General features: G+C 41.4%; 1 protein-coding gene across 7 annotated transcripts in view; it reads right to left on the bottom strand.

Moving 5' to 3' along the window:
* The window catches only part of birc6 (baculoviral IAP repeat containing 6), a 126,124-nt gene extending 101,732 nt beyond the window's left edge, over nt 1–24,392 (bottom strand). For all 7 annotated transcript variants that reach the window (XM_067609317.1, XM_067609319.1, XM_067609322.1 and 4 more), the window contains exons 1-14: nt 23,962–24,392; nt 17,586–17,767; nt 16,148–16,285; nt 12,106–12,299; nt 11,712–11,823; nt 10,245–10,327; nt 9,894–10,119; nt 9,612–9,781; nt 6,395–6,453; nt 4,543–6,201; nt 1,514–1,663; nt 1,140–1,365; nt 691–851; nt 380–511 (exon numbers count right to left, since the gene is read on the bottom strand). In XM_067609317.1, the coding sequence (XP_067465418.1) occupies nt 380–511; nt 691–851; nt 1,140–1,365; nt 1,514–1,663; nt 4,543–6,201; nt 6,395–6,453; nt 9,612–9,781; nt 9,894–10,119; nt 10,245–10,327; nt 11,712–11,823; nt 12,106–12,299; nt 16,148–16,285; nt 17,586–17,767; nt 23,962–24,172 (3,703 nt within the window). In that variant the 5' untranslated portion in view covers nt 24,173–24,392. The remainder of the gene's footprint in view (nt 1–379; nt 512–690; nt 852–1,139; nt 1,366–1,513; nt 1,664–4,542; nt 6,202–6,394; nt 6,454–9,611; nt 9,782–9,893; nt 10,120–10,244; nt 10,328–11,711; nt 11,824–12,105; nt 12,300–16,147; nt 16,286–17,585; nt 17,768–23,961) is intronic.
* Nucleotides 24,393–25,425: the final 1,033 nt, after the last annotated feature.

The raw sequence follows: 25,425 nt of genomic DNA, 5'->3' as shown, positions 1-25,425 counted from the left end.
GGAAAAGTGAAGGGTGTTAGCCCCAAAGTTAGCAACAATGGATTAGCCTAACCTGACCAGGCTTACTTAAGGTGAGGTGTGTTGCGATGACCTGAGGCTTGAAGGATATTTAAATTTGCTATTGAGGATTGTTTGCAAGTCACAATAAGAAATGAAATTCAGACAGTTTTCTGCTCATTTGGACAAAGAATCTTGGATATTTGATTGTATTGGCTTAAACTATGATAAAGGGAAATGTCATTTTAGTGGCTATGATGATGATGCTTTGGGAGAGTGACAGCTATTTGCAGGACAAAATGTTGGAGAATTGTTGGTGTCTTTCAGAAAAAACTGATGACCTAATGGCTTATGAGTAAACTAAAGTGGTTGGATTCTTTACCTGATGTCTCCTCTATGTCCATGAACTGGATGTCTTCTGTGAAGTCATGCAGCAGAGGCTGGCCGTTCCTCTCCCCGTTGGCATGGAGGACATTGGAGAGGGGGAAGGAGATCTGTCTGTCAACCGCCGTCTCTGTTAAAGAGATAAGAGACACGACTAGTGTCACTTCTACCAGGTAAGAGCAAAATTGAAAAAAGACCAAAACTGCAAAAAAAAAAAAAAACACATGGCAGCTCTGGTCATGCCATCATCGTTGCTGAGAACAATCTACCATCTCAGATCTGAATGTGATTTAAAAACAGCGTTCTCACCGCTGACTTTGCCCAGCCCGGGTGCTTTGTTCTTCAGTAACGTGACCTGGATCTGAGGAATGTTGACGATGTTGGCATTCAGGACAAACTTGAAATCCACATGGCCAACCATGCAGGCCTTAGGCAGCACCAACTCAAAGACATGCTCGTCCCAGCTGGAGCTGCAGAGAGAAAACAGTAACGATATAAATAAGGTCAAAGATGGCCTTTTATCAAAAACACAAATATAAAAATGAGACACCAACAAGACATCAGCCAAGGAAATTTATGCTGATGGCAAAAGTCTTTTAATTTCGTTTTGAACATTGGTTAGTTCATAGTTTTTCCGAGGATAATGAGTAAGTGGGTGACAGTAAACTAAATCATAATAGATGACTCATAGGAGGAGGAGACCTTTGTTGCCTCTTCACCCCTTTTTGAGAATCTAAATATGAATAGTTTGAAGCTACCTGTCGCTCTGAAGCTTCCAGGTGCGGGTGTGCTGTGCTGCATCTCCGTGGTGCTGCTGGTGAAGGTGCTGCGGGTGTCGTCGTTGCTGCTGCTCTTGCTGCACCTCCACCCAGCACGGTGGCACTGTGGCCGAGAAGCGTGGGGTCAACGTCTCGAAGCGTGTCAGCTCCACCAGCGACATCAGGCTCTCCGTGGTCAGCGGTTGGTCCACCAGGAGGTCCACTCCTGCGCAAAGAGCAGGTGGGAGACAAGTTGTGGGACATCAGCTTAACAATAACACAGAGCGGCTGAAGAACTGAGCACTGAAATGTGTCTGGTTCATGTGCTAAACCTCATGTAAATAATGACTGAGTGTGTCTTGTGTCAGTTGTACCTGTGATCCCAGGGCTAGAGGGGTTGGAGGAGGGCTTGGCCCCCTCGAGCAGCAGTTCAGCCCCTTTAGAAAGGGGGCCATCAATAAACATGTCTCCATCATCTATATCGTCACACACACCTCCAATTTGAAGGAAATGAAGTTCTCCACCTTCAGGCAAGAGCAGAAGCAAAATGAATACCTACAAATTCTTACAGTATTTCAACACCAACAATAGGTTTGTAATTTTTGAATGTTCATCTATACAGGTGCTGAACCACTACACTGTATGGATACAGTGAATTATATAAACAGAATTGGCATAAAGATATATGAGAGAACATGTATTCTACAGCAGGGCTTCACATTTAACTTTCTGATGGAAGGAAAACTATTTTTTGTACTTATTCAAGAGCATAAATCACAAATTCACATTACAGTGCACGCTGAATGAGTAAAAACAACATCTGTTGTTAGTAGTAAGTAACCATGGTAATAGACATTAGCAGTATTCTGATGGTTTAATTGTGTATCCAGCAAAATGCACTTATTGATTTATTTGAAAGTTCAGGGGTGCAAACAGTTAAGGGGTAAAAAAAAGGTGACAACATTGCCTGCTACTACAGCAGCAGGGTCCGGGGATGTGCTTCCCCAGGAGAACATTTTGAAACATATTGGCTTTACATGCTCATTTCTAGTTACTTTTAAGTATATTTGCATCTGTATGAAAGCCAATTCTAACAGCCATTCTGGAGTAAAACAACCCCAAATAAAACATATAAAAAGGAATAAAAAGATGTGGGAGCTGAATACTTCAATGAGACAAAAACAAGAAGACAACAAGATAAAAAAAAATGTTGAAAATCTGTTTATACTAGCTTCTATATTAACACTCTCCCACTATCAGGCAAAATTCAAAAAAAGCTTACATCTAGTGTATGTGCATAATTACATGTGACAAGTAACATAGATGCAAACAGGAATTTGTTTACTATAATAATACAATAAAACTATAAAAAATAATGTTATTACTAAGGAGGTATTACCGTGCTACTCTGTTGTTTAAAATACGGATCAAATAAACTAAAGTGTCGGTTATTGCGACATGACATTTCATCCAAACTGTTTCCTGTGTGAGCTTTGAAGTAAACAGATAACAGGATCATGAAAACCACTAACTTAACACTTGAAGGAATGAAACCAGTTTGTCGTTTTGCTGTTGCTTTGTTGTTTTGCCGTTGTCATGGCCACGCACAAGACGCCCTTCAAGGCGCATATTAGAGGTTCTCAGGGTTTACATGAGTAGAAGGCTCCAAACCACATAATTGGAATTCTGTGCCCCAAACCAAGGATTTGTCTTGCTGAGGTTAAAATGAACCAATTCTCCTTGGATCTACACCAATCTCATTAAGTGACCTATTTTGATCTCAAAACAACACATTTACCAAAATGTGAGGAGTTTTCCATCTCTTAAGGTTAATTTTAGGTGAATGGATAACACTTCAATGTTTTTTACTTTACTCTGCGTTGAAACTATTTTTAAGCCCCATGAAAGGTTTAAATTTTACAGCCAAAACAGTTAACTTTGCTTTTTAGTTTTCAGAGACTCCACAGGTGTACACAAACCAACATTAACAAATATCTCAATTATTTGTGAAGGATAAACACTGGTGATATTTGATATTTTTCTTATAGTCAACAAATCCCATGAAGAGATCTGGTAACACTTGACTTTAAGTCCCCCTATTTACCATTTATAAGCACTATCTGAACTGTTAACAAATAGTTTATAACACTATAATGTAGTTGTTAGGAGATATAAGTGTTTATTAATGTATTTTGTCAACAACTAGAACTCCTCCTGTGCTCAGTGGAGGCTGCTGTATAAACAGAAAAATTACAATATAGTGAAGCACAGTTGTAATAATATAAAATGTGTCTTCATAGAAGAAGTTACAATTAATGAAAAATACTGTGAAAAATACATCCTTATATCTGCTTATAACTATCATAGTGTGTTATAAACCATTTATGAAATGTTTCTGTACTGCTTATACATGTTGAATAGGAGGACTTAAACAACAACAATACTTGTTAATAAGGTAACTCTTCTTCCTCTGTGTCATAGAGCTCCATTGTTGTCCAAAAACTATTAAAAACACATCAATGAGTCACACTGTTGCACTGGGTGACATGCTTCTTCATTACCTTGTCTCAATCACACACACACCAAAATACTCACTAGAACATGAAATGTGGATCAATCCGCCTTTGAAAGTAGTCTCAAACAAATGCACTATTACTCTATATACTATCCTCCTGTTTGAGTAACATTTGCTAAAAACTACAACGCCAACTGTTTTAGGAAATTACTGAATGTTTTCTAAGAATCAAATTAAAGATTTACATCCTTAGTAGAAACCAAGACGCGCATGTTAACTTTTGAATTAGGTAACACCCAAAGAGTGTCAATGAAAAGGTCTTACTATTATCTAGTGAGTTAAACACAATACTGTAAATACAATCAAGTAAAAAAGACACACACATCCCTCCCATCCCAGACAAACTTTTTCAAACAATCCCCTCCATCAAGAGGCTGCAGTCTTATCTTGATCAAAACCTCACACCACAAGAACACTTTCTTTCTGTTTGCAGCCATGGACACTACACGTTATACTAATGTGAAATCTGTAATCTTATCTTGCACATGTGTGAACTCATCACATCTATCATGCAACTATTTGTATTACTACACTTGCACATTAATTGTACTGATTATTGTGAACATTTACACCTTTCCAGTCAACATCCTGTACATCATTTTTTAAACTCAACAGCTCTCTTCACATGGACTATATTTCTACTTATTCTTTATTGTAAAATTGTATCTATATATTTATAGCAGCTGTGGTTTGTGATAGTTGTATTTTTCTCACTTTGTTTAGATAAAGCAGGTATGAACTGTTACTACTGGTATGAACAGGTTGTTCATACCAGTAGTAACAGAAACAGTGCTGCTGTCTGCAGGGATAAAGGTCCCAAACACTCACCTTTGGTGCAGGCACAAAGGCGGTCGGTCCCAGAACAATACGTAACTGAGACAAAGGGGTCCGTCTCCTCTGCTGACCCCTCTTTCTTAGGTGGCTCCACCTTGGCCAGGACTTCCAGCGTGGACAGATCCAGGATCATAATATACCCGGCCCGTGTGGTCACCACTAAGTGGCCCAGGCCTGCCACCTCTAACCGCTTGCCCTCTTTGTGGCTCGAGGCAGAGGTGGAGGGGCTGGTGACAGGAGCGCTGCTGCTGGTTGTGGCTGCTCCACATGCAGTCCCAGTTCCAGAGCCAGCAGAGCCCGCGGGGCCCCTTCCAAACCCTGACGAGCCATTTTTTGAACCGGAGGGGAGAGCCTCCTCAGGAGCTTCTTCACTGTCATCCTCCCTGCTATCAAGCACATCTGGAGGAAGCAGTATATGAGATGTGATGGCATCAGAAGGGTCCCAGATCTGCTGCACCTTGACAGGTTCCTCGTCCAATGTGACAATACGGGTGGAGTAGTTGAGCTTGTAGAGTGCAAGGTAGCCCCCTCCACTCGGGGACCTCTCCTGCTGCTGCTGCTGGTCTCCTGGGGGCAGGATGAGGGGTGTTTGAGGCGGTGACCCCCCTGGGTGATGGCCTTCAACCCCATTGGCCACTGGGTGTAGGGGGTCTCCTTTGCGCTGGTTGCAGAGAGCAGAGTGCAGGCGGTTGAGATTGTTGAGGGCTTCCACTTGGTTTGTAGCACTCAGAGATTCAGCACCGCACGGCTGCAGCCCAACCAGAAGATGCACACCGTCCCAGCAGGGCGTGATGGAGTCCACATAAAGATTCTCCTCTTCCAGCTGTTTGGGCAGCCTCAAGCACTGCACCAGTGCTCCAGGTCGAGGCGGGGTGGAGACGGTTGCTGCAGCTAGTGTGCTCCATTTGTCCACGTGACCGTCTAACCCTGCCAGATTAGTGGCTGCATCTGCAAACTGCTGAATGTATGTGATGGGAGGATCCTGGAGAAGAAGCTGCTCATGTGTGTCGAACTCCATCTCTATGATCTGTGGCACAGTGAAGCCCTCCTCATGGAGCCCCTTGCTCATTAGGTTATTCATTTGAGCAAACACCTGCCCTGAGGACTTGTCATCCACCTCTCTGATACTGTACAGCAGCAGCATGGGTATAGTCCTACGCACAGCTGGCAGAGAAGAGGGGCTTGGAGGTTGGGAACCTGCTAGGTTAGGAAAGCCCTGCTCCTGGGCTGCAGTCTGGGTGTTGCAGGTTTCTATCTCCATGGGGCCCTGGTCCTGTAGAGGCCCAGGGTGGAAGGGCTCAGGGCCCTGAGTCCTAAGGGGACCATCTGTGGTCCTGCGTGTTGAAGCTGGGGCTGAGGGCGGGGGCCCAGCCATGGGGGTGCTGGATGCTGAGCGGTAGCTGAGCAGGCCTCCGGCCAGCAGGCAGGGGAAAGGAATGTTGTGGTGGTCAGGGACCTTGTCCTTTGCTTTGGCCTGGCCATGGGCCTTGGCTTGGTTTAATGATGGGTTGGCACCCAGCTCCTCCAGGTCCTTGACCGTGTCCTCCAGCACACTGGCCACCACCTCCCACTGGAGCTTCTCTGGCTGCTGGAGCACACTGAGCGCCGTCACCCCTAGGCTCACATCCATGCTCTCCCACTGGGACGGCTGGCCTGAAACAGAAGCAAGACAAGAGGTCTGAGTTTCCACACTACAACATGACACCAGCCATAGATATTGTAATGAGGCTGAAAGTCTACAGTAAGTGAAGAGAAACACAGACACATCAAACGTATTCACATGACTGCAGATACGGTTAATTGAAATCAAGGGCACCATAGATATTAGAAATGCCAAACTTCATACCTGTTACTGACTCTGACCGGGAATGCTCATCACTGTCTGAATCCTCCAACTGGTCATCACTGGAAGAGAAGAAGTGGTTAAAAATGTGACTAACATGATAAAACACAAACTGTGACTCATTCACTAACACAAAAGATTACTACAGAGCTGTCTAACAGTCATGCAGACTGTTGTTGTTGTTGTTGTTTAAGATAGCATCATCAAGCTACAGAGGCGTTCTTCACCAACTCTTTAAGGCTACAGGGAACTCAAAATGATAAAGTTGTAACTATACAGGTAATAAATATGTCTGCAGTCTTCACATTAGCTCTTAGAAATGTTAGTGGTAATAATTGCTTCCTTGCTGGAATGGATGGAATATGGAATACTGCTCTTACTAAACTGTAAGTTTGGAAGTGGAAGGTTAATAATTAGCTAGTTAGAGATTACAGAACAATGACTGGCCAACACCTTTGTAGCTTTGAACAATACAAGGACTGTGACAGGAGAAAAATGTCTGTTTGGTGGGATTTTTCATTATAGAAATTACAGGAAACTGGGTGGTGGGTGATTTTTTTCCCAGTGAATTCTGAATATGCAGTGATACTATGTTTGTTAAGACACAAAGTATTTTACTGTTAAAGCTGTACCTCTGTGCAAAAGTGTTATAAACAGCAACTTTATGTGAAATACAAACATTGTTTTGTCATTTACTGGCTGCAAAGGTTAAATAAAATTTTGGCTCTGCTCTGCTTAATTGTTGCTTTGAGCCAACTTTGACATTAAGCTACTGCTGATTAGAGGTGTGGAAATTTCTCGATTCTATCTAATCTGATTCTGAATCAATTCACAAATGTCAAGATTTAATTTTCTAAATGTTAGTTAATAACGTGATGTTGACAGAATAACAAAGACGGATCTCAACAGCGAGGGCAGTGCAGCATCCTGAAAGTCTACAGCGTGCACCTGCTAGACTTATCTTGCAGTTCATCTTCAGCGGTTGCAAGTGTTTCTGATTGAATCACTACTTTACTACTTTCGCAAGATAAACTCGAAGCATATTGTGAACTTTCTACGCTCTCACTCAGACACTAATGTTAGCGGAGAGGATCAGCAAACTCTAGCAGTAGCAAACCAGACCAGCTGACAAACACACACTGCAGCATTAAACAACATAAACCAAAGCCCAGGTAAGAGAGTCAACGTGTAAAGCTAGTTGAGTAAAGACTACATATGTGTAACACAGATACTGGTATTGAAAAGATACAGCTTTTTATATTATAGAGACTGTTGTAATCTGATTTTTGAAAGCAGTTTCTAAATAAAAAGGGAGTTCAGATTTATGTGACTGCTTGTATTAATAGATGAAAAAGTAACCATGTGCAGTAATACAGAAAATTGAGGATGCAATACATCGAGATGCATCGAACAATCGGATCGTTGACAGGTGAATCGTAATCGAATCGAATTGTGAGGCCAGTGAAGATTCACACCTCTGCTGCTGCTGTAATGTTAGTTTAGCTAGTGGGTTATTGGTTCATGGGGAGAAAGAAGAAAAAAAGATGCATTCAGGCACAGGTGAACTGGTTAGATGAATGCAATGAAGCTGAGTCACGCCTTTGAGCTCAGCCAATCTGTTTGTCATGTATATGTATTACATAAGTTACCCTCAGGTCAGGATAAAGTAAAAATCTAATTGAGCTTGATGAATTATATACAGTGGATTCAGAAAGTATTCAGACCCCTTCACTTTTTTCACATTTTGTTATGCTGCAGCCTTATGCAAAAAATAATGTAAATGAATTTTTTCCTCATCAATCTACACTCCTGCTATGACACTTGAAATTTAGCTCAGGAGCTTTTCACTTCTCTTGATCATCTTTGAGATGTTTCTACACCTTGATTGGGGTCCACCTGTGGTAAATTCATTTGACTGGACATGATTTGGAAAGGAACACGCCTGTCTATATACAGTCTCACAGCTGACAATGCATATCAGAGCAAAAACCAAGCCATGAGGTCAAAGGAACTGCCTGCAGAGCTCAGAGACAGGATTGTGTTGAGGCACAGATCTGGGGAAGGCTACAAAACAATTCTGCTACACTGAAGTTTCCCAAGAGCACAGTGACCTCCATAATTCATAAATGGAAGAAGCAACAACCAGGACTCTTCCTAGAACTGGACACCTGGCCAAACTGAGCAATCGAGGTAGAAAGGCCTAGCAAAGAGAGGTGACCAAGAACCTGATGGTCACTCTGACTGAGCTCCAGAGATCCTGTGTGGAGATGTCCAGAAGGAAAACCATCACTGCAACACTCCATTAGTCTGGGTTTTATGACAGAGTGGCCAGACAGAAGCTTCTCCTCAGTGAAAGACACTGGAAAGCAAACTTTCCAGTTTGCAAAAAAGCACCTGAAGGACTCTTGGACTGTAAGAAACAAGATTCTCTGGTCTGATAAAACCAAGACTGAACTGTCTGGCCTCAATTCTAAGCGTCATGTCTGGAGGAAACCAGGCACTGCTCATCACCTGCCCAGTACCATCCCAGCAGTGAAGCATGGTGGTGGCAGCATCATGCTGTGGGGTGTTTTCAGCAGCAGGGACTGGGGGACTGGTCAGGCTTGAGGGGAAAGCTGAACAGATCAAAGTAAAGAGATGTCCTTAATGAAAACCTGGTCCAGAGCACTCAGGAGCTCAGACTGGGCCATAGGTTCACCTTCCAACAGGACAATGACCCTAAGCACACAGCCAAGACAACGCAGGAGTGACTTAGGGACAATGTCCTAGAGTGTCCCAGCCAGAACCCTGACTTGAACCCAATCGAACATCTCTCGAGACATATGAAAATGGCTGTCCACCGACAGTCCTCATCCAACCTGACAGAGTTTGAGAGGATCTGCAGAGAAAAATGGCAGAAAATCCCCAAATCCAGGTGTACAAAGCTTGTCACGTCATACCCGAGAAGACTCAAGGCTGTAACTGCTTCCAAGGGTGCTTCAACTAAGTACTGAGTAAAGAGTCTGAATACTTATGTCAACATGATATTTCAGTTTTTCCTTTTGAATAAATTTGCAAAAATGTCTAAAATCACACTGCAGATGGTGGCCAACTATAAATCATTTACTAATATTCAATATCAAAATGTAAAGGTTAAGTATCACACGCATACTGTAAGAAACCTGTTTTGTACTGTGTATATGCTTGTGAGAGTTGATATGGGTGTGTGTATGTCTTTCACCTGTCTCCCTCTAGCTTGGGCAGGTCAGAGCAGGAGGAAGACTCCTCGAGCCAGGCCAAAGTTGGTCTCCGAGACTCAGTCAGCGCCTGCTGGCTCTGCTCGCCACCGCACAGTATCAGCTGCCTCAGGATGGCCGGGTCGTACGGGTTGATGTCAAACTTCAAGTGCACCTGTTCAGCCAACAATTACACGCTTTTTAGGTCAATAGTAACATTTAATGTCTGATACCAACATCTTTGAAATGTCAAACACAGCACAAATGATGTCATCTCGTGCTCTGACCTTCATCATTTTGGAGACATCCCAAATGCAGATCTTGCCCCTCTTGGTGGCTGCAGCCAGGAACTGCGGGCAGCTGCCGAAGCCGTAGCAGGCGATCTTGTCTGAGCTGTCGGGGCTATTGGGAAACTGGGCAGGGCTGGTCGCCAGTGTCACTGACAGTGGCACATTCTGTGTGTGCTCGCCCTTCACAAATGGACAATTGGGAGAATGTCGTTCATGTTCAGACCTGGGGGGGTAGAAGAGAAACGTAGGGCGTTTTAGATAATATCTGTGATTAAATACATTTAAATACTAGGATGAAGCTCTATATTTCCTAACTCTAATATCTACATCAATTATTTCTCCACTCACCACGGCTCATCTGTAGGTTCCCAACAGACCAGACACACACTGCAGGTGAAACACATGGCTCTGTCGTCCCCTGTGGAGGCAGGCTGTGGAAAGACAGAAGGGACAGAAGGGTCAAGACAGCTTACAAACACTTACACAGTTATATTCCCCACTGTCCATCTCTAATCTGGAGAATCCTGAGTTTGTACAGCAGGTGAAAAAAAACAGCAACACATAACCCGCATTGACATCACATTATTGCGTATGATGATGCACATGATGATAGTTGTTGCTGATGACAACATTAACATTTATTGTGCCTTTTTACAGCCACTGATGACTCTGTGACTGTGTGTACTATAGTTGTAGGTTGTATAAAGGTTTTAAGATACAGAGTTGTCTACAGTTACAGCGTGTTAGGTGAGGCCATGTTTCTTCCTCTAAAGCACCGTTTCGACCAAAAGTTCCAGGTACTTTGGAATCAGAGGAACTAATCTCAGGAACTAAACTTGAAACTTGAGGTCCCTGTTGTGTATCCTGTTTGCGTTTCCACCGCATCTGAGGAACCAGGTAGATCATACAAATTAGACCCATGAGGAATTAAAATATTACAGCGGTGCTTGAAACACAGCATTTACACATTTCGAGGAAGTAACAACACAGATTTGTCCTGTTGTTCTTTGTATTAACTGTTGCATACATTGCATGTAGGCTAATGATTGAATGAAAAGGAGAAATGCAGAAGAAAATGAAACTGAAACTATTAGCGTCTGTCTCCACAGTAAATCATCTTTAGGGTGTTTGATGGTTATTTATTTCTGCTTTAGAAACTAACCGCCATAAAACAATCAGAAAATAAAATTTTATTTCTCTCATTCACTGGCTTTGTTCTCCCTACCACTCTCTGTTGCTTGTGCTCTCAGCTTGCTCTCTCTCTTTTTCTCTCGCTCTTTTTTAAAAGAGTCGGAAAGCTGACAACAAAGTCTAACTTTACTTTTAACATTAACAAACAAAGAGAAATGTCCTCCCCTCATCCTAAACTGGTACTAAATTGATACGAGGGCTTCCTTGTTTTGTGAATGAAGCGGTACACAAGTTGAAGCAGCCGTGCTGTGTGTGTGTGTGTGTGTGTGACCAATCAGTAACAATCATCTCTGTAAACCGCATCCCAAAAGTTCCAGTACTTGTGGGAAGTACTATCTCCCCAGCAAGGACTTTTTGGGGGTAAAACAGTCTCCCTAGATCTTAATTTAGACCCTGGTCCCTGCAGTGGAAACACAGGTAGAGGAACCTCAAAAGGTTCTTAGTCCCTGCAGACAGTGATCTGAAACACAAACATGTTCTACTGTGCTACTGTGAACAGCCCTTTGACCGCATGCAAATATTGAATGTGTATGTGAGAGCACACACTTGTTGAACTGTCAACAGCCTTATGGAGTAATGTGCTCCCCTGACCTGACAGATGTAAAGAGTTCTCTCACAACCTACCTGGTGGTAAAACCCTGCTTGAGCCATTGGATCAGGCTGAGCCCACCTGTAACCAGCATGTGGCCACGATGTAAACGTCTCCCTCCTGTTGGCCTCACTGTACATCAAAGATCTGTAGAGAACAACACATTTTACAAACATGCCCAGCATGCTGTATGCTAGTATGGAATGTTCCACCGTGCTTGTTTATTAGGAGACAATGTGTAACATCTTTGTGCATGTTGTGCACTATAGATAAGAAAATGGCATTTTTATGGTCTACATCCAGCATTTTTATTCAATTTGACACGTCACTATAATTCCTGTGCAACAACACCGTATGTGTTATCTCTTCCAACTTGTAATACAATATGTTTAACTGTTCAGTTGTTTGATTCTTTCTCTACTTGCTCACCTATCTACAGAGCGCCCAGGGCCCACCCCAAGCTCCGGCCTGGCGCTTGACAAGAGGTAGGAGAGCCTGTCCATGATGGATGAGGCCACAGACAAGGCAGCTACGTTCTGGTTGATGTTCTTCAGCTCGATGACGATGACGCCAGCCACCAGCTTCAGCACGTGGTGGGGAAGATGGAAGGTCACTGTTGCCCACTGAAAGACAGAAGGAGAAGCAGAAGGTCACAGAGAGAAGACAGATGGATTTGAGAATTGGGTAAGAAAAGGTAGATGAGAGAGATAGACTATACATTTTTTGCATGAGTTGATTTCAGTACAACAACAAACATACAGAGCCTTGGAACCTGTGTGAAAACGTAGACCGCCACAGTTAACAATTCACAGCATTTTTTTTTTTTTTTCATCATTATCACACAATAATGAAGCTACAAGAAGGAACCATGTTCAAAAGTCTCCTTGGTGGCACAGTCACATAAGCACTGACATCTGAGAACCACTGCTGCGGTCTGCTGGCACCACTCCATCTTTGTACTGATAGAAAATCAAATGCAGATGACAGAATTATAAGCGTTCACCGTGTATATCTCTGAATGCCCTTCACTGTGGCAACACTCCTTTTTGAAAATACTCAAAAACTACAGTACCGCATTAAAAACTTTATTTTGACGAAACACTTCAGCTTGATCCACTCAAAAGCTCAGTTCTGAGGTGTGAACATTTTTTTGGCTTAGTCTGGGTAGAAAGTCCAAAGAGACCAAAAACATGCTGATTTAGTGTGGACAATCTAAAAGTTAGGGCATTTTTTTTTTAGGGGTGTAACATACACAGAGTTAACAATTCAGTTAAGTATGTAAAAACATACAAAACAAACTAAATAACAGAATGAAGTGATGAAGATTTATGTTCCATAAATATTAAGGCAGTCAAACATTTGCCAACAGTCAGTAAGTAATGTAAAAAGCAAACAAAAACAGCAATAATGGCATTAGTTGTTTTGTTATCTTCAGTCCATGAACCATGATGCTCTCAAACAGACTCACCCAGCTCTGACTTCTCATCTGTTGCTCACTATACCAGCTGGGTTTATGTGATCAGCATTTTTTAGTCAACAGCTGAGATACTGCCAGAGGTATAGAGTTTGAACTCACACCTGTATCTGACAAAATAGTAAATAAACTATTCACTACATGTATTTGGTTCATAGGGCGTACTGAAGAGAAACAAGTCAAACACCATATTGAACGTCCTGTGCCGAACAAAATTACATGCACTGTTACACTCATTGCACACTTTGGAAAATGGTCAGTGGTATGTGATGTGAGAATGTGAAGGTATTTACTCCATCCATGTGTATATATTACAGCTCTTAAAGTGGTTAGCAGGAAAGGTAAAAGTAAAATCCATCGATGAGGATATAGGTAGGTGGAGCAGCACTGAGGAAGAGGTGCTGGACAGTGGGGAGGGCATCATCTTGGCCTTGCAGTGGATTACTACCAACGTACCAGCATTTACTGGAAATTACATAGAAGAAAAGCTAAACTAACAGCTGTTACTGACTTTCAAATATGCTTGTCTGAGTGGTCAGCTGAATGCTGAAAGTAACAGGCTAAACAGAGTGGAGTGTTTACATCAGCTGCACTGGACTACAGTGACACACTTTGTATACACAGTAGTCGGGCCGCGCGATTCATCACATTTTATTTTCAATTATCATTTTGGCTTCCAACAATTATGAAAAGAAGATATTTGAGATAAAAGGATTTTTGTGCCGTATTCTGTTTCTCAATGATGCTCTGGTTTTGTCTTGTGTTATAAACCCAGCGCATCATGTGTGGGAGAAGCCGGACAGCGCAGTGAGAGACAGACAGGCAGAGAGGAGTCTTCCTCACAGAGCCAATGTATCTGAATTTAACAGTCAAATGTTTAGCTGTGGAAAGTGACCTTTAGACTTTTCTTTGTTTGGATGCTATTATTTTAGATATGAGGATGCTTCATTCCGTGTAATGATCTCTCCTTTCATCCAGACGCTCGGAGCCGCGCTTTCTCTGTCTGCAGTCTGTTGTTGTGCACAATCACTAATCAGTGTTCTCCAGGGAGTAAAACCTACCTGTGGAAAGCAGGTTTCTCCTTCACATGACGGTTAATAAATCACATCTCTTTTATGCTTTTATTTTTTAATTTGTTTTTCAGTTGAATTATAATTAAAATTGGAGGAAATCTACTGTTAAAAAGACAAGTTTTTGAAAAGTGCAATAAATGCATGATGGTTCCAAAGTCAATGAGTATTTGTGTTAAATAATCATGATCTCAATATTGACCAAAGTAATTGTGATTTGCCATGATCACAATCATTTCTTGGCTGCAGCCCTACACAGTAGGTCATGTTAACATGGGCTGAGCCTCAGTGCATGATGTCAACATGCTAAGGTATAAATAACACACATTATAAAGGATATCACACAAAAAATATTCATATATTAAGGTTCTTATCGTCTAGGAAAATCATTTAATCATCATGCGCTCAAAGTGACTCAGTTCATTTGGCAGTGGCATCAACCACAAGATGCATACCAACAGAGATGAGAGGGTTGCTTGGTGGGTAACTCACTTTTAGGGATAAAAATAAGTGCTGATAACATTGGGAAACTTTCCAGAGGAAAGAAGTGAGCTTTTGTGACAAGAATGTTAAGTCCATAACTTACAAGGGACAATGCCAGGTTTTTGCACATCAAATTAAACCTGGGGTTGGCTGTGAAGCCAATGACGACAACCTCAGAGGACAGAGAGACTGGCAGATCTGGAAAGCAGGGTGGTAATGAAGGTGATTTATGTAGAACGGTGCTAGCTAGCCAGCAGGAAGGCAAGGACAAGGGACCTTCCCTCCTAAAAGAGACTAGAAACATTTGTCTTCTTCGTGTCACACTTGACATACCACACAGCTGCTTCTCACTCACAGTTTCCTTCTCACTCATACAAGAAGGAAAAGAATAGACTTCCTTTGACGTGTTAATTATAGTTGAGAGTATGAAAACATGTGGAGTTTTATGGTATTTCCTTGTTTTTTGACTGACTCTGAATAGTTTGTGATAGCAGTACTGCCTGATACTTACATAAATGCCAATACGGACATGGACAATACGTGTCCATGTCAATGGACTGCTGCCTCTTTGTCACTCTCAAAGTGTTCTTCCTCTTCCTTGTAACACATGAGACCCTGCATTCACCAAATCTTCATGCATGAAGAAGTGAAAATAACTTCTGTATCAGTTAAAGCAAACAGGAAGACTCTACCCCTGACACTACCAAGTCTCCCAAAGACTTAAAGTAGTCTTGCATTAGATCTTCATTTGGTCCTTTCAACTCTGGAAGACTCACCTGGATGTTTGGTTCAACAGATTGAACGATGTTTTGTATCGTAATACGTCATGCAGCAAAAGACAACAGCAGCAAATACAGACACTGCCTTATTAGCGCAAGGCGGTAAAGTATTGTAGATCAGTGAGATAGCAGGACTGGAATAACTGAAGAGTGTTTACAGACCGGTGTTTGTACAGCTGATGAGATCTGGACCTCCACTACTGTGTCACATTTGCAACACTTGTACAAACTGACACAGGTCGAGAAATTTTTACCAACATACTTTTAAGTGCGTCAACACTGCATGAAATTTTGAGAATGTACTTATTCGGTATTGGTACTTGTACTTTTTTACCTCAAATAACAGCTCATTATCAACAATAATTAAACATAAGTTTTACAAGCCTCATATTTATTGAAGGCGCTGAGGGAAACCAAAGGCACAAGTGGAATGAAGTACTCTAAAGTACTTTTTTGGTGAAGCATTTTTAGTTTTCCTTGACAGGCTCCTCTCACATGATCGTCTCACGTGACATACCCCAGCTGAAAATGTTGCTGGTGACTTACAGGTGAAGACCCTGATATTTCACTTTTGCACAGCTGATATGAGCACAAACGGTAGACTGCTCATCATACAGGAGGAAACAATAAAACAAAAGTACCTTTTGAAAGGTTGTCAAACTAACCTTGGCCACTTTGTGATTGGCTGCTGTCTCGTGTGAGGTATTCTTCAGGCCTTCTTTGAGCTGGTTGATAAAGAGTTCATAGCCCTCTGTGTTGGACACGTCAATCTTTTCCTGACAGGCTGACAGCATCTGCTGGGCCTGAAAAGACACAAACACACATATATATTAGTTCCAAGATGCAGGAATATATAGAGCGTTGACTGTGTTATGAGGACCACAATTTTATAGTGTTTTGTGTAGTCTATGTAGTCCAAGTTGTCAGCTTTGTGTTGATGCAAAACAACTGAAATTTTCCACAGTGTTTTCATCTGGTCAGTGAGTCATTGAAGCTGTAATGTGATTGGATGTGCTCCTAAATATCAGTGTCGAACAAGGTAAAAGTTCAAATGATTTGAACTCTCGAGTGTTGTGGCTTGGCGGTTTCCTTCCACTGTTGCCCATGTCACACACAGCATTGCTGTTGAGTCAGGCATTGGTACTGCCTTCATGACAAATTCAAGGTTTCATGGGTTGTTAAGCCGTTTGATGCATGATAATGTGACTTTAGTCACGCATCATGGGCTGTAGATGCAGTCAGAAACGATTAGAGAGCCCCTAAATTAAGTGTGTGTTTATAACTCTTTGCTTTTACTGGTGAATACTTTATTTATATAGTCCATGTATTAATTCACCAATGTTCATTTGGTTTGTTTGACACAAGTACTAATAATAAAAGTTAAGCCAAGCACCCAGTAAACACAAGGACAAGTGCTAGACAAATGCCTGACACACACAGATCACTGATAATGGATCATTACTCAGTATCAGCCATAACCCAAATTTTGCGTATTGTATCAGCAGAGGAAGTGGGATTGGTGCATCCCCATCTAACAATAAAACCTACATGATAAACAACACCTATCCTTATTTGAGAAGCTGCATGTGATCCAACCAGAAAATGTATTGTTGTTTCTTAAGGAACCACCCTCCCTCGCCTGTCATTGTTCAGTTGGAATGTGTGTGTGTGTGTGTGTGTGTGGTTTTAGTGATAGACAGATAGATAGTTGTGTGTTTAGTTTTAACAGCTGATGTGTTCATTGATTTGCAAGCACTGACAACAGTTGATATGTCAGTAGAAGTGTGACAGCTGAAAGGAGTGGCCGTAGTAACCGTCAATAGAGGAGGTGTACACTCTGAAAGCAGCTGCAATGAATTTGAGGAAAAAGCAATGACAATGACTAAATGTCAGTTGATGTGCAACATAATAATATGTAGAAAGTTCATCAGTATTCATATGAATATGTGGCTTTTACTTGAACAATAACCACACAGTCAGTCACAGTAATCAGAGGGTTTCAAACGCAACAACTGGTGTCAAATATCAGGTGACAACAACCGTCTCTGTAGGCTGCTTCCTGGTCTCTGAACAGTAAAAAGATGGCCAGCGTGCAGTTCTTACCTCTGTGACGGGCAGCTCCAGCTGAACCATGTCCTCAGGCTTGGCCACTGGAGGCTGGAGGGCTGTGTCCAGCAGCAGGATGCCATTCAGGTCCTTCCTGCATCCCACTGCATAGTCATCCACAAAAAGCACCTTGTCCACTGCAGGAAAGTACTGACACCTGACACGACCGCCAGGTTTAGCTGGGAACAGGAACAGAGGACAACAGTGTCAGGGGCTTTGAAGGAGAAAGGCTGGAAGCTAGGTGCTAAATTAATAGCTAAAAAACACAGTGTGTCAGTAAAATGTGTCTTTGGTGGAGTGTAACATTGAGATAATAATCAGGGCTCAACAGTAAGGCTTGTCCACTTGTCCGGGACAAGTGGATTTTTTTGTAGGGCAAGTCTATGTTTCCCTTATAATAGTACATAGTGCATATTTTTTGGCCTGGCGGGGGTTCTCGTTGGCCTGGCAGCCCGCCAGACCAAAAAATATGTTTTTAAATGCCAAAAATAAAGCCAAATATCCATTCATTCACAAATCAATAGTGTTTGGGAGCCTCTGAGCTGCACCGTTTTGAAACGTGAGTCTGTTTCGTTGCCTGGGAAACTGCAGGTAGCATAATTCCTTTTAAAGAATAGAGCAGTGCGTAAGTGAGTGAATGGTTAAGCGAGAGAGCGATTGTCAGAAAAGTAACAGTGAATGCAAGCAGAGCAGAGGAAAAGGTTAACAGTAAGTTGTCAATCTGACAGTAAATGTACAGTACAGACTACAGTGTGTCAGTTCATAAATGCTACAGCTTCTCAAGACCAAGAAAAGTCACGTCTGTTGTTTCCCCAACTACTGGAAAAGTGAAGGGAGTTAACTCCAAAGTTAGCAACAATGGGTTAGCCTAACCTGACCAGGCTCACTTAAGGTGGACTAACAATTATATAACAATAACATAGCAAAGTCAGCTAAACTACTTTTGACCGCCCAGTGTACTTGACTCCAGGCAGGAGAAAGGCTATGTGGTGCACTTAGATTTTAGAACTGAACTACTACCAGGACACACACTTCCTATTTCTCTAACTGTGTTGAAGTTTGATGCTCTCACATCACAGATATTGAACGACAGCATTAAAGTCCCAGTGAAACAGAAGTTAGAGCCTCTTTAGCTTCTGTAATGTGTCATTTTTTTACTCAGACAAGTGTCTCAAAAAGTTCATGTCAATCTCTGATAATACAGAGAAACCTCAGTTATTCCGCGTGTTTGCTCTGCCATCTCCTGCCAAACAAATCAAAGCCAAACAAGTCTGACTGGCTACATTTAACACTGAAAGCATTAGCTGCTCTGATGAATACAAACTGCAATCAAAGTCAATCCATTTTTCTCTACACTCTAACTCTGCTCTGTCCTATTGTAGCGATGAAAACACAAAGGCTGACAGCTTTTGCTCCTTTCCTGCATTACTTTAGGTGTTAGTGGCTTCGTCATAAGTGTCATAATTTAAATAATCTTATGTTTGTACAAATTAATCTCAACTTTCCATTTATTTGCCTTGACTACAACTTATTGAGGCGTGTCCCTTTGCTTCTCTATCAGCTTGAATGAGTGGTGATTGACAGAAAGTGGGCTCATGTGCACACAAACTATAAACTACTGTTTGCAAGGCTGACAAAGAAAAAACACAAATCAGACAAGAAGAAACTGAAGCAAAACTCCCACAACTGTTCTTGTGGTGTTACAATATGTCAGCATTAATATTCAACGATGAACAGAACATCTTTCAAAACATGAAAGCGTAGCGTCTCTTATTACTGCTGGAACACTGTAATATATGACTGGCAGTGACTGAATCAGGGTTCTCCCTAAAGGACACATGAGCTGCACCAGTGTGTAACTATTCCCTCTCTCCAATTAAAAGATGATATTACAGTCCCTCCAGGAAATCTGCAATCGCAATAATTAACGCAAGTTCAAGAAATCTTCACAATATTGCTAAATTACCACAACTTTTCCACATGAAATGTCAAACAGATCATTTGTGATTTGGACCAATTGTTGCATTTGGTGTTACGGTAACATACGTCATAAGTTACCATTTGCACTGAGCATGGACTCATGAGACCCTGTGGTAATGGACAGCATGGTTCTCTTGTCCTTGAAGATGCCCTGAGTGTTATCACTTCTCTTGCGATCAGGTAAAGCTCAGTGTGAGCACCCGCTCAATCCAGCCCTTCATGACTGCACAACAGTGAACCAATACAGCAAGGATCCAGGTGCATTCAGGTAGAAGATGGACAAATCTCACCTACCAACAAAAATGATGCCATACACCGAGTAAAACCATTCCCAAATGTTCCCGAATGTTCCTGAATGAGGTTTGATTCAGGTAGTCAGAAGAATAAAAGCTGATGTTCAGACAACAAAGACATAATCTACTTCAAACATAAAGAATGGGAAATATGGAAATAAAACTATATTTTATGTTAATGGATTCATTTTCATGGCGTTATTGACTGATTTTATTTAAAAATTAGCAGTGAAATATAGTTGTGTCTGTGATATGTAGTATGCTTTTTATCAAAGGAAGTGATTACATGTGACTCTTCAGTGGTTGTAGTTGCTTGCAATTTTACCATAATAAGAGCGCTTTGAGAAAAGCCGCTGCACAATCAAAGACTTTGCAAAATCCTGGAGGGAGTGTTATTATCTGTTGCTTTTTGTATGTACCCACATATGAATCTATGTTCAACAACACAGGCTTGGAGCATGCACATAATAAAAAACAAAAACAATGACTGAGTCACGTGTCTCTCAGCCCGCATCACCTGTGCTTTACATCTTGCGACACAGTGTGCTGGTTTTAAGGTGACTGGAGTGAATATCACTGCAGCATAATAAAGATCAACAAAAACAAACCTGTGCCCAGTGAACAGCACAGTAAATCCCAGTAATGAGAAATGTGTTGTGTTGTAAAGAAGTTGACTGAATACACCGTGTAGGAATGAAAATAACTGACATGAACATGACTAGGCTTGAGTTATTCGGTGATACTGTGACATCGCTGCCAATTCACTGATTAAGCCTTTAACAAACTGTAAGTACGATGGTTAACATTGTGAAGAAGGTCTTCATGGGCAGATCAGGACCAACACAATAACAACTTTCATCACTTAATCTGTTTAAATGTGACAATTACTGGCCACTGAACAGAGTAAGTGAATATCTCTCCTCCACTGCATTTTTAATCACTTCAGTTAATGATTTAAAATGAAGATTTCTGACTTTTAACATTTACAAAGACTTGATTTCATTTGGAAGCAACAGCACAAAAAACATTTGTTTTACTGTTCTATGTACAAATGATATGTTTTCTGCATTAGAGTTGCAGTAACTCGTGCTCACGTCTGTAAATGATCATTATAATATATTTCGAAAAAGTAAAATGTTTATTAATTAATCAGTGCAGGTGTTAATAGCAGCTGTGTTTTCATGTGTCTGCATTTGCACCAAATATCACAGTTACAATAAGAGGTCAACTGCACTAGTGTAAAATGACATCTGGAGATATTACAGGGAAACCTGTGTAGGCTGAAATGACCATGGAAACACAGTTTTCATCAGTTTTCCTGTATAAGCCAAAAAATGTAATAAAGCACATTCCTAGTTACAGTGAGCAAATTGCCAAATCTGAAAGCAGACTGTTCAGAGAACCTGAGGGCAGGACTACAAGTGCCCCCCCCCCCACCACCACCACAGTGGATAGACATCAAAAATAGACAAACTCTTATTATTTTGGAGCTTTCCTGTTTTTTCTCAGCTTAAAAAAATGCTTTTTTTCTTTTCATTATGTCCTTTCTGACATTTTCATTCTGTTACAAAGATATATCAGAAATAAACATATATTTGTGCCATGTTTGTGAGTGGTGTGAAAACTCACAAAAAATTTGCTTCCTCCCATAATATAATCAAAGCAAAGACAAAATATGAAAAAAAAAAATCTATAAAAACTCAGTCTGCTGCGGTCTTTAATGTCAAGATTCTGCTTAAAAGTTATCTTGATGATATTATAATGTATGAGAGTCAAATCAGTCAGCATCTAGATGACCTTCTAATCCTTGACTCAAATCACAAGTGCAACAAAATGAAAGTGAAACAAGATTTCTGGCTTTTATAATCCTGAAATCAGCCAGTACAGCAGGTTCTATATCACAAGTACATATGCAAATAGTTGGTGAAGTAACAACAAAGTGCTTGTTTTCTCTAATGCAGTTATATTCATTTACTCTTTCCCAACACTTGTGTGTTGTTGGACTGCGTGGTCTACTGATTTTACTGTATTAGCGTCTCTGCTTTGTGTGCATGGTTAATAGAGGATCTGCAGCAGTCACACTTATCTGACAGCAAACTTTCACTGATTGACAGATTTCATCTGTTGGGTTATTTTGGAACATGAACTTGGTAGGTGTAAAAGACATGCAGTGAGGAGTAAATATGCCTTGAGTGTTTTAATCATGATGTTGTTTGCACAGGAAAGAAAAAAAAACATTCACCCATCCAAATATTGTCAGGATTTCACATTCCATCTTTGGTTCCTTCATTAATGAGTCTCACAACACTGGACAGTATAGACAGCCACTACTAAACAAATGTTGAATCAGATCATAATATTCTCTCCATCGCAACCAACAGACATCTGATGGTGACAGAGAACACAAGCCCTAACTGACATTAAAGTCAACTGAAAGTGAAATAAAGATATAACATATTGCTGAGGATGCAAGTCTATTTTTGTTTTTTATAACTGTCTTTTCCTTTCAAGGAAGCAGTGTTACTTTTTACAAACTATGAACATACACATCTACTGTAAAAACAATATTTCATTAATATTAGTTATTCACACCATGAACCTTTCCCTAAATACATGTAAACCTAAGTGGAACATGAAGGTGGTTGTTTATGAAACTTATGGGTATTCCATCCAACAAAGAGATGTCTATCTTCTAAAAGTCCTTCTTCCCCAAAAAAGGCTTAATCTTAAAGTCATCTGATTGAAACGACTATCCCTAAATGAGCTGCAGAATATGAAACAAAAAGGCCAGTGCAAGATAACAAAGTCCTACAAACATAAATGTGCCTGAAAATGTTTAATAATACCACCTACAGTCAACAGCCTCACTAACAAAAGCTTCAGTAACTCTGGAGGGAGCCATGGTCTCATTCCCTTTCCAAGAATTACTCCAAGCCACAGTAACTGCTTTATATGGCAACATATACATAGAAATAATTGGTTTGCCTTGCTGTATGTTGAAATATATATTGTTTTTGTGCAATAATAAAAGTCAGTGTGAAAACTCCTCCAGAAATCCTGACATCAATCAGCAGATTGGCATCATTTAAGATGTAAACAAATGGTAACAATAGGCTGCTGACCATAGATAAGACACCCCAACAAACTGTGTTTCCTGTATATCTTGCTCACAATTCGAAAAACACTATGGCGTACAGTTTGCTGTAATGGATAAACAAATTAGTGTCAAGTCAAGTCAAGTTTATTTGTATAGCGCCAAATCACAACACAAGTTATCTCAGGGCACTTTCACACGGAGCAGGTTTAAGTTAGACCGTACTCTGCCGCACACAATTTCTAACACTTGCGTTAACTTTGTCCTGTCAGTACATTATGACAGGACATTGCGTGCTTGACATGCAAAGACCAGCAAGACAAGTGTTACGCTGGTAATTTGACTAAATTAGCAAAGTTAGCCCAGCAAACAAACAAGGCTCCATTACACCAACTATACAGCATCAAGTCAGTGTACTTCCAGCATCACACCAATGCCTGCAAATGACTGACGAGAAACTGTACAGTTAAGCAGCTAGAAAGCCGCTAGCTAGCTTAGTGGCTAGGACAGTAATTCACATGAACGCGCCATACTACCTGTAACTAGGTGTGAAATAATAAGTTGAGTGTGCTACTTCAGGTGTCCAAGATATGAAATGTACTTCTTACGACACATCGTGACTGCCCGCTGGAAAAACACAAACTGACAGGGCTAACTAGCGGTGTGCTAAGTGGACCAGCTAGCTATTAGCTTGCATGGTAGATTATGTCATGTTGCAACTGTGGCAAACTGCAGCGAACATTGGCATTCAAGAAGCACCAGTTTCAATTTGACCACAAACGAATCAAAGTCCGAAGATGGTCTTTGTGTTTTTTCAAAGGCAAAACAGGCTAAGCGAATCTTCTTTTGCCAAATAATATTACTAGGCCTAAAGATAACTGCTAATGTCGGCTAGCTGCGGTTACAACTGAGCCAGTGTCGTGTTTAGCGTCTGTTGACAATCCGCGGCCGCTTTGTCAGAAGTGACACTGCCGGTGTCGGGATGACAGGGAGCTCCGGTGCTTACCGTGCAGCGCTGAAGCCTGGAGAATGGCCCCCGAAGTGCCGTCTATCACTTTGATACTACCGCGACTGGTAACGGCCAAGATAGCATTGAGGGCCGGGTGGTAGGACAGGCTCCGCAGGCCCTCCTCGTCGCAACGCAGGCAACCGTCTCTCAGCACAACCCAGTCTGAGGAGGTGGACGAGCCGGAGCCCGGCGAGGCCGCGGCCGCCATCTTCCCTGATTTTTCCCTTCCCTTCCCTTCTGGGGTTTGTGCGGATCCGATGATACACGTAATACTGCTAAATCTAAAAGACTAACTCCGAACTATCACTCCTCTGCCACTGCTGACACCTTCTGCGGCTTCTTCTCCTCCGCCCGTTACCGCAGCAGTGGCTATTCACCATCCGCGCTGAGGAACTCCAGGCTGGGCTTTCTGTCAGTTACACGATTGGTAAACGGAGCTAGCGTATCTCTCCGCCACGTCCCGCGATAACACTGGGTGTAAACGAGAACAGCGGGTGGACAAAATAATAAGAACATCAAAATATTTGTGTACACAATTGATACAGACCAGTTAAATAAGACCACAAACTAATGTCCCAAGCATTACTACGCAGTGGAATCAATAACTTTGACACTTTGAATTAAAACTTAACATTGAGCTTCACAGCTGGAGCCTAGTATTTAATGCACTGGATTCCATTTTATTGTAGCTCCTTTATGTCCACTGGGACTGCAACCAACAATATGTTCATCATTGATTTATTTGACTGATTTATTTGTTTAGTTAGCTGATTGCCTTAGACTTTAAAATAGTAGAAAATGTCTTCAAATTGCTTGTTTGGTCCAACCAACAGACCAAACCCCAAAGATATTACTCTTTAATTGGAACAGAGAAGCAGCAAATCCTTACTTTTGGCATTTTGCTTAATGAATCCCAGTTAATACACTATCAATGTTGTTCTTAATAAATTTTCTGTCCATCAGTTAATCAATTAATTGACTAATCAGTTGAGAACTAGTGTCCATCCCCACGGGGATTATAATATTCATGCAATCACAGTCATAAAAAACTTCCAATGCCTTAAAAAATATAAATAATAACACTAATAAAGACTGCATTACTGGGACAGTTTTGGAACTGAGCCATGGTCAATGTTATCAGTTCCTCTTCTACTTTTCCTAATATGGTATGTCTGCAGAGAAAAGGGTCTATCAAAAGTTAGCTAACTTGTAAGGAATTGCTTTAAACTTGGTTGTTGGATTACAAACATTAAAGCCAGCTGTTGACTAAGTGGCCACTAACAGCCATAGAGACCCCCTGCACTGCATGACTGTCTAACATCATTATGTCTCATAAGTGTGACAAAAGGTAAATAGCTTAACCTGCATGGAAATATACCCAGCACAGGTGGCGCCACACTGGGGCCAGCTGGCATTTCACCCAGTGCCTCACCACTTTTAACATATGTATGAGTAAAAAAT

This window comes from Thunnus thynnus, chromosome 14, assembly GCF_963924715.1.
Source record: "Thunnus thynnus chromosome 14, fThuThy2.1, whole genome shotgun sequence".
Classification (NCBI taxonomy): Eukaryota; Metazoa; Chordata; class Actinopteri; order Scombriformes; family Scombridae; genus Thunnus; species Thunnus thynnus.
Note: the sequence above shows the minus strand (reverse complement) of the source record. Positions and strands in the feature narration are given on the sequence as shown.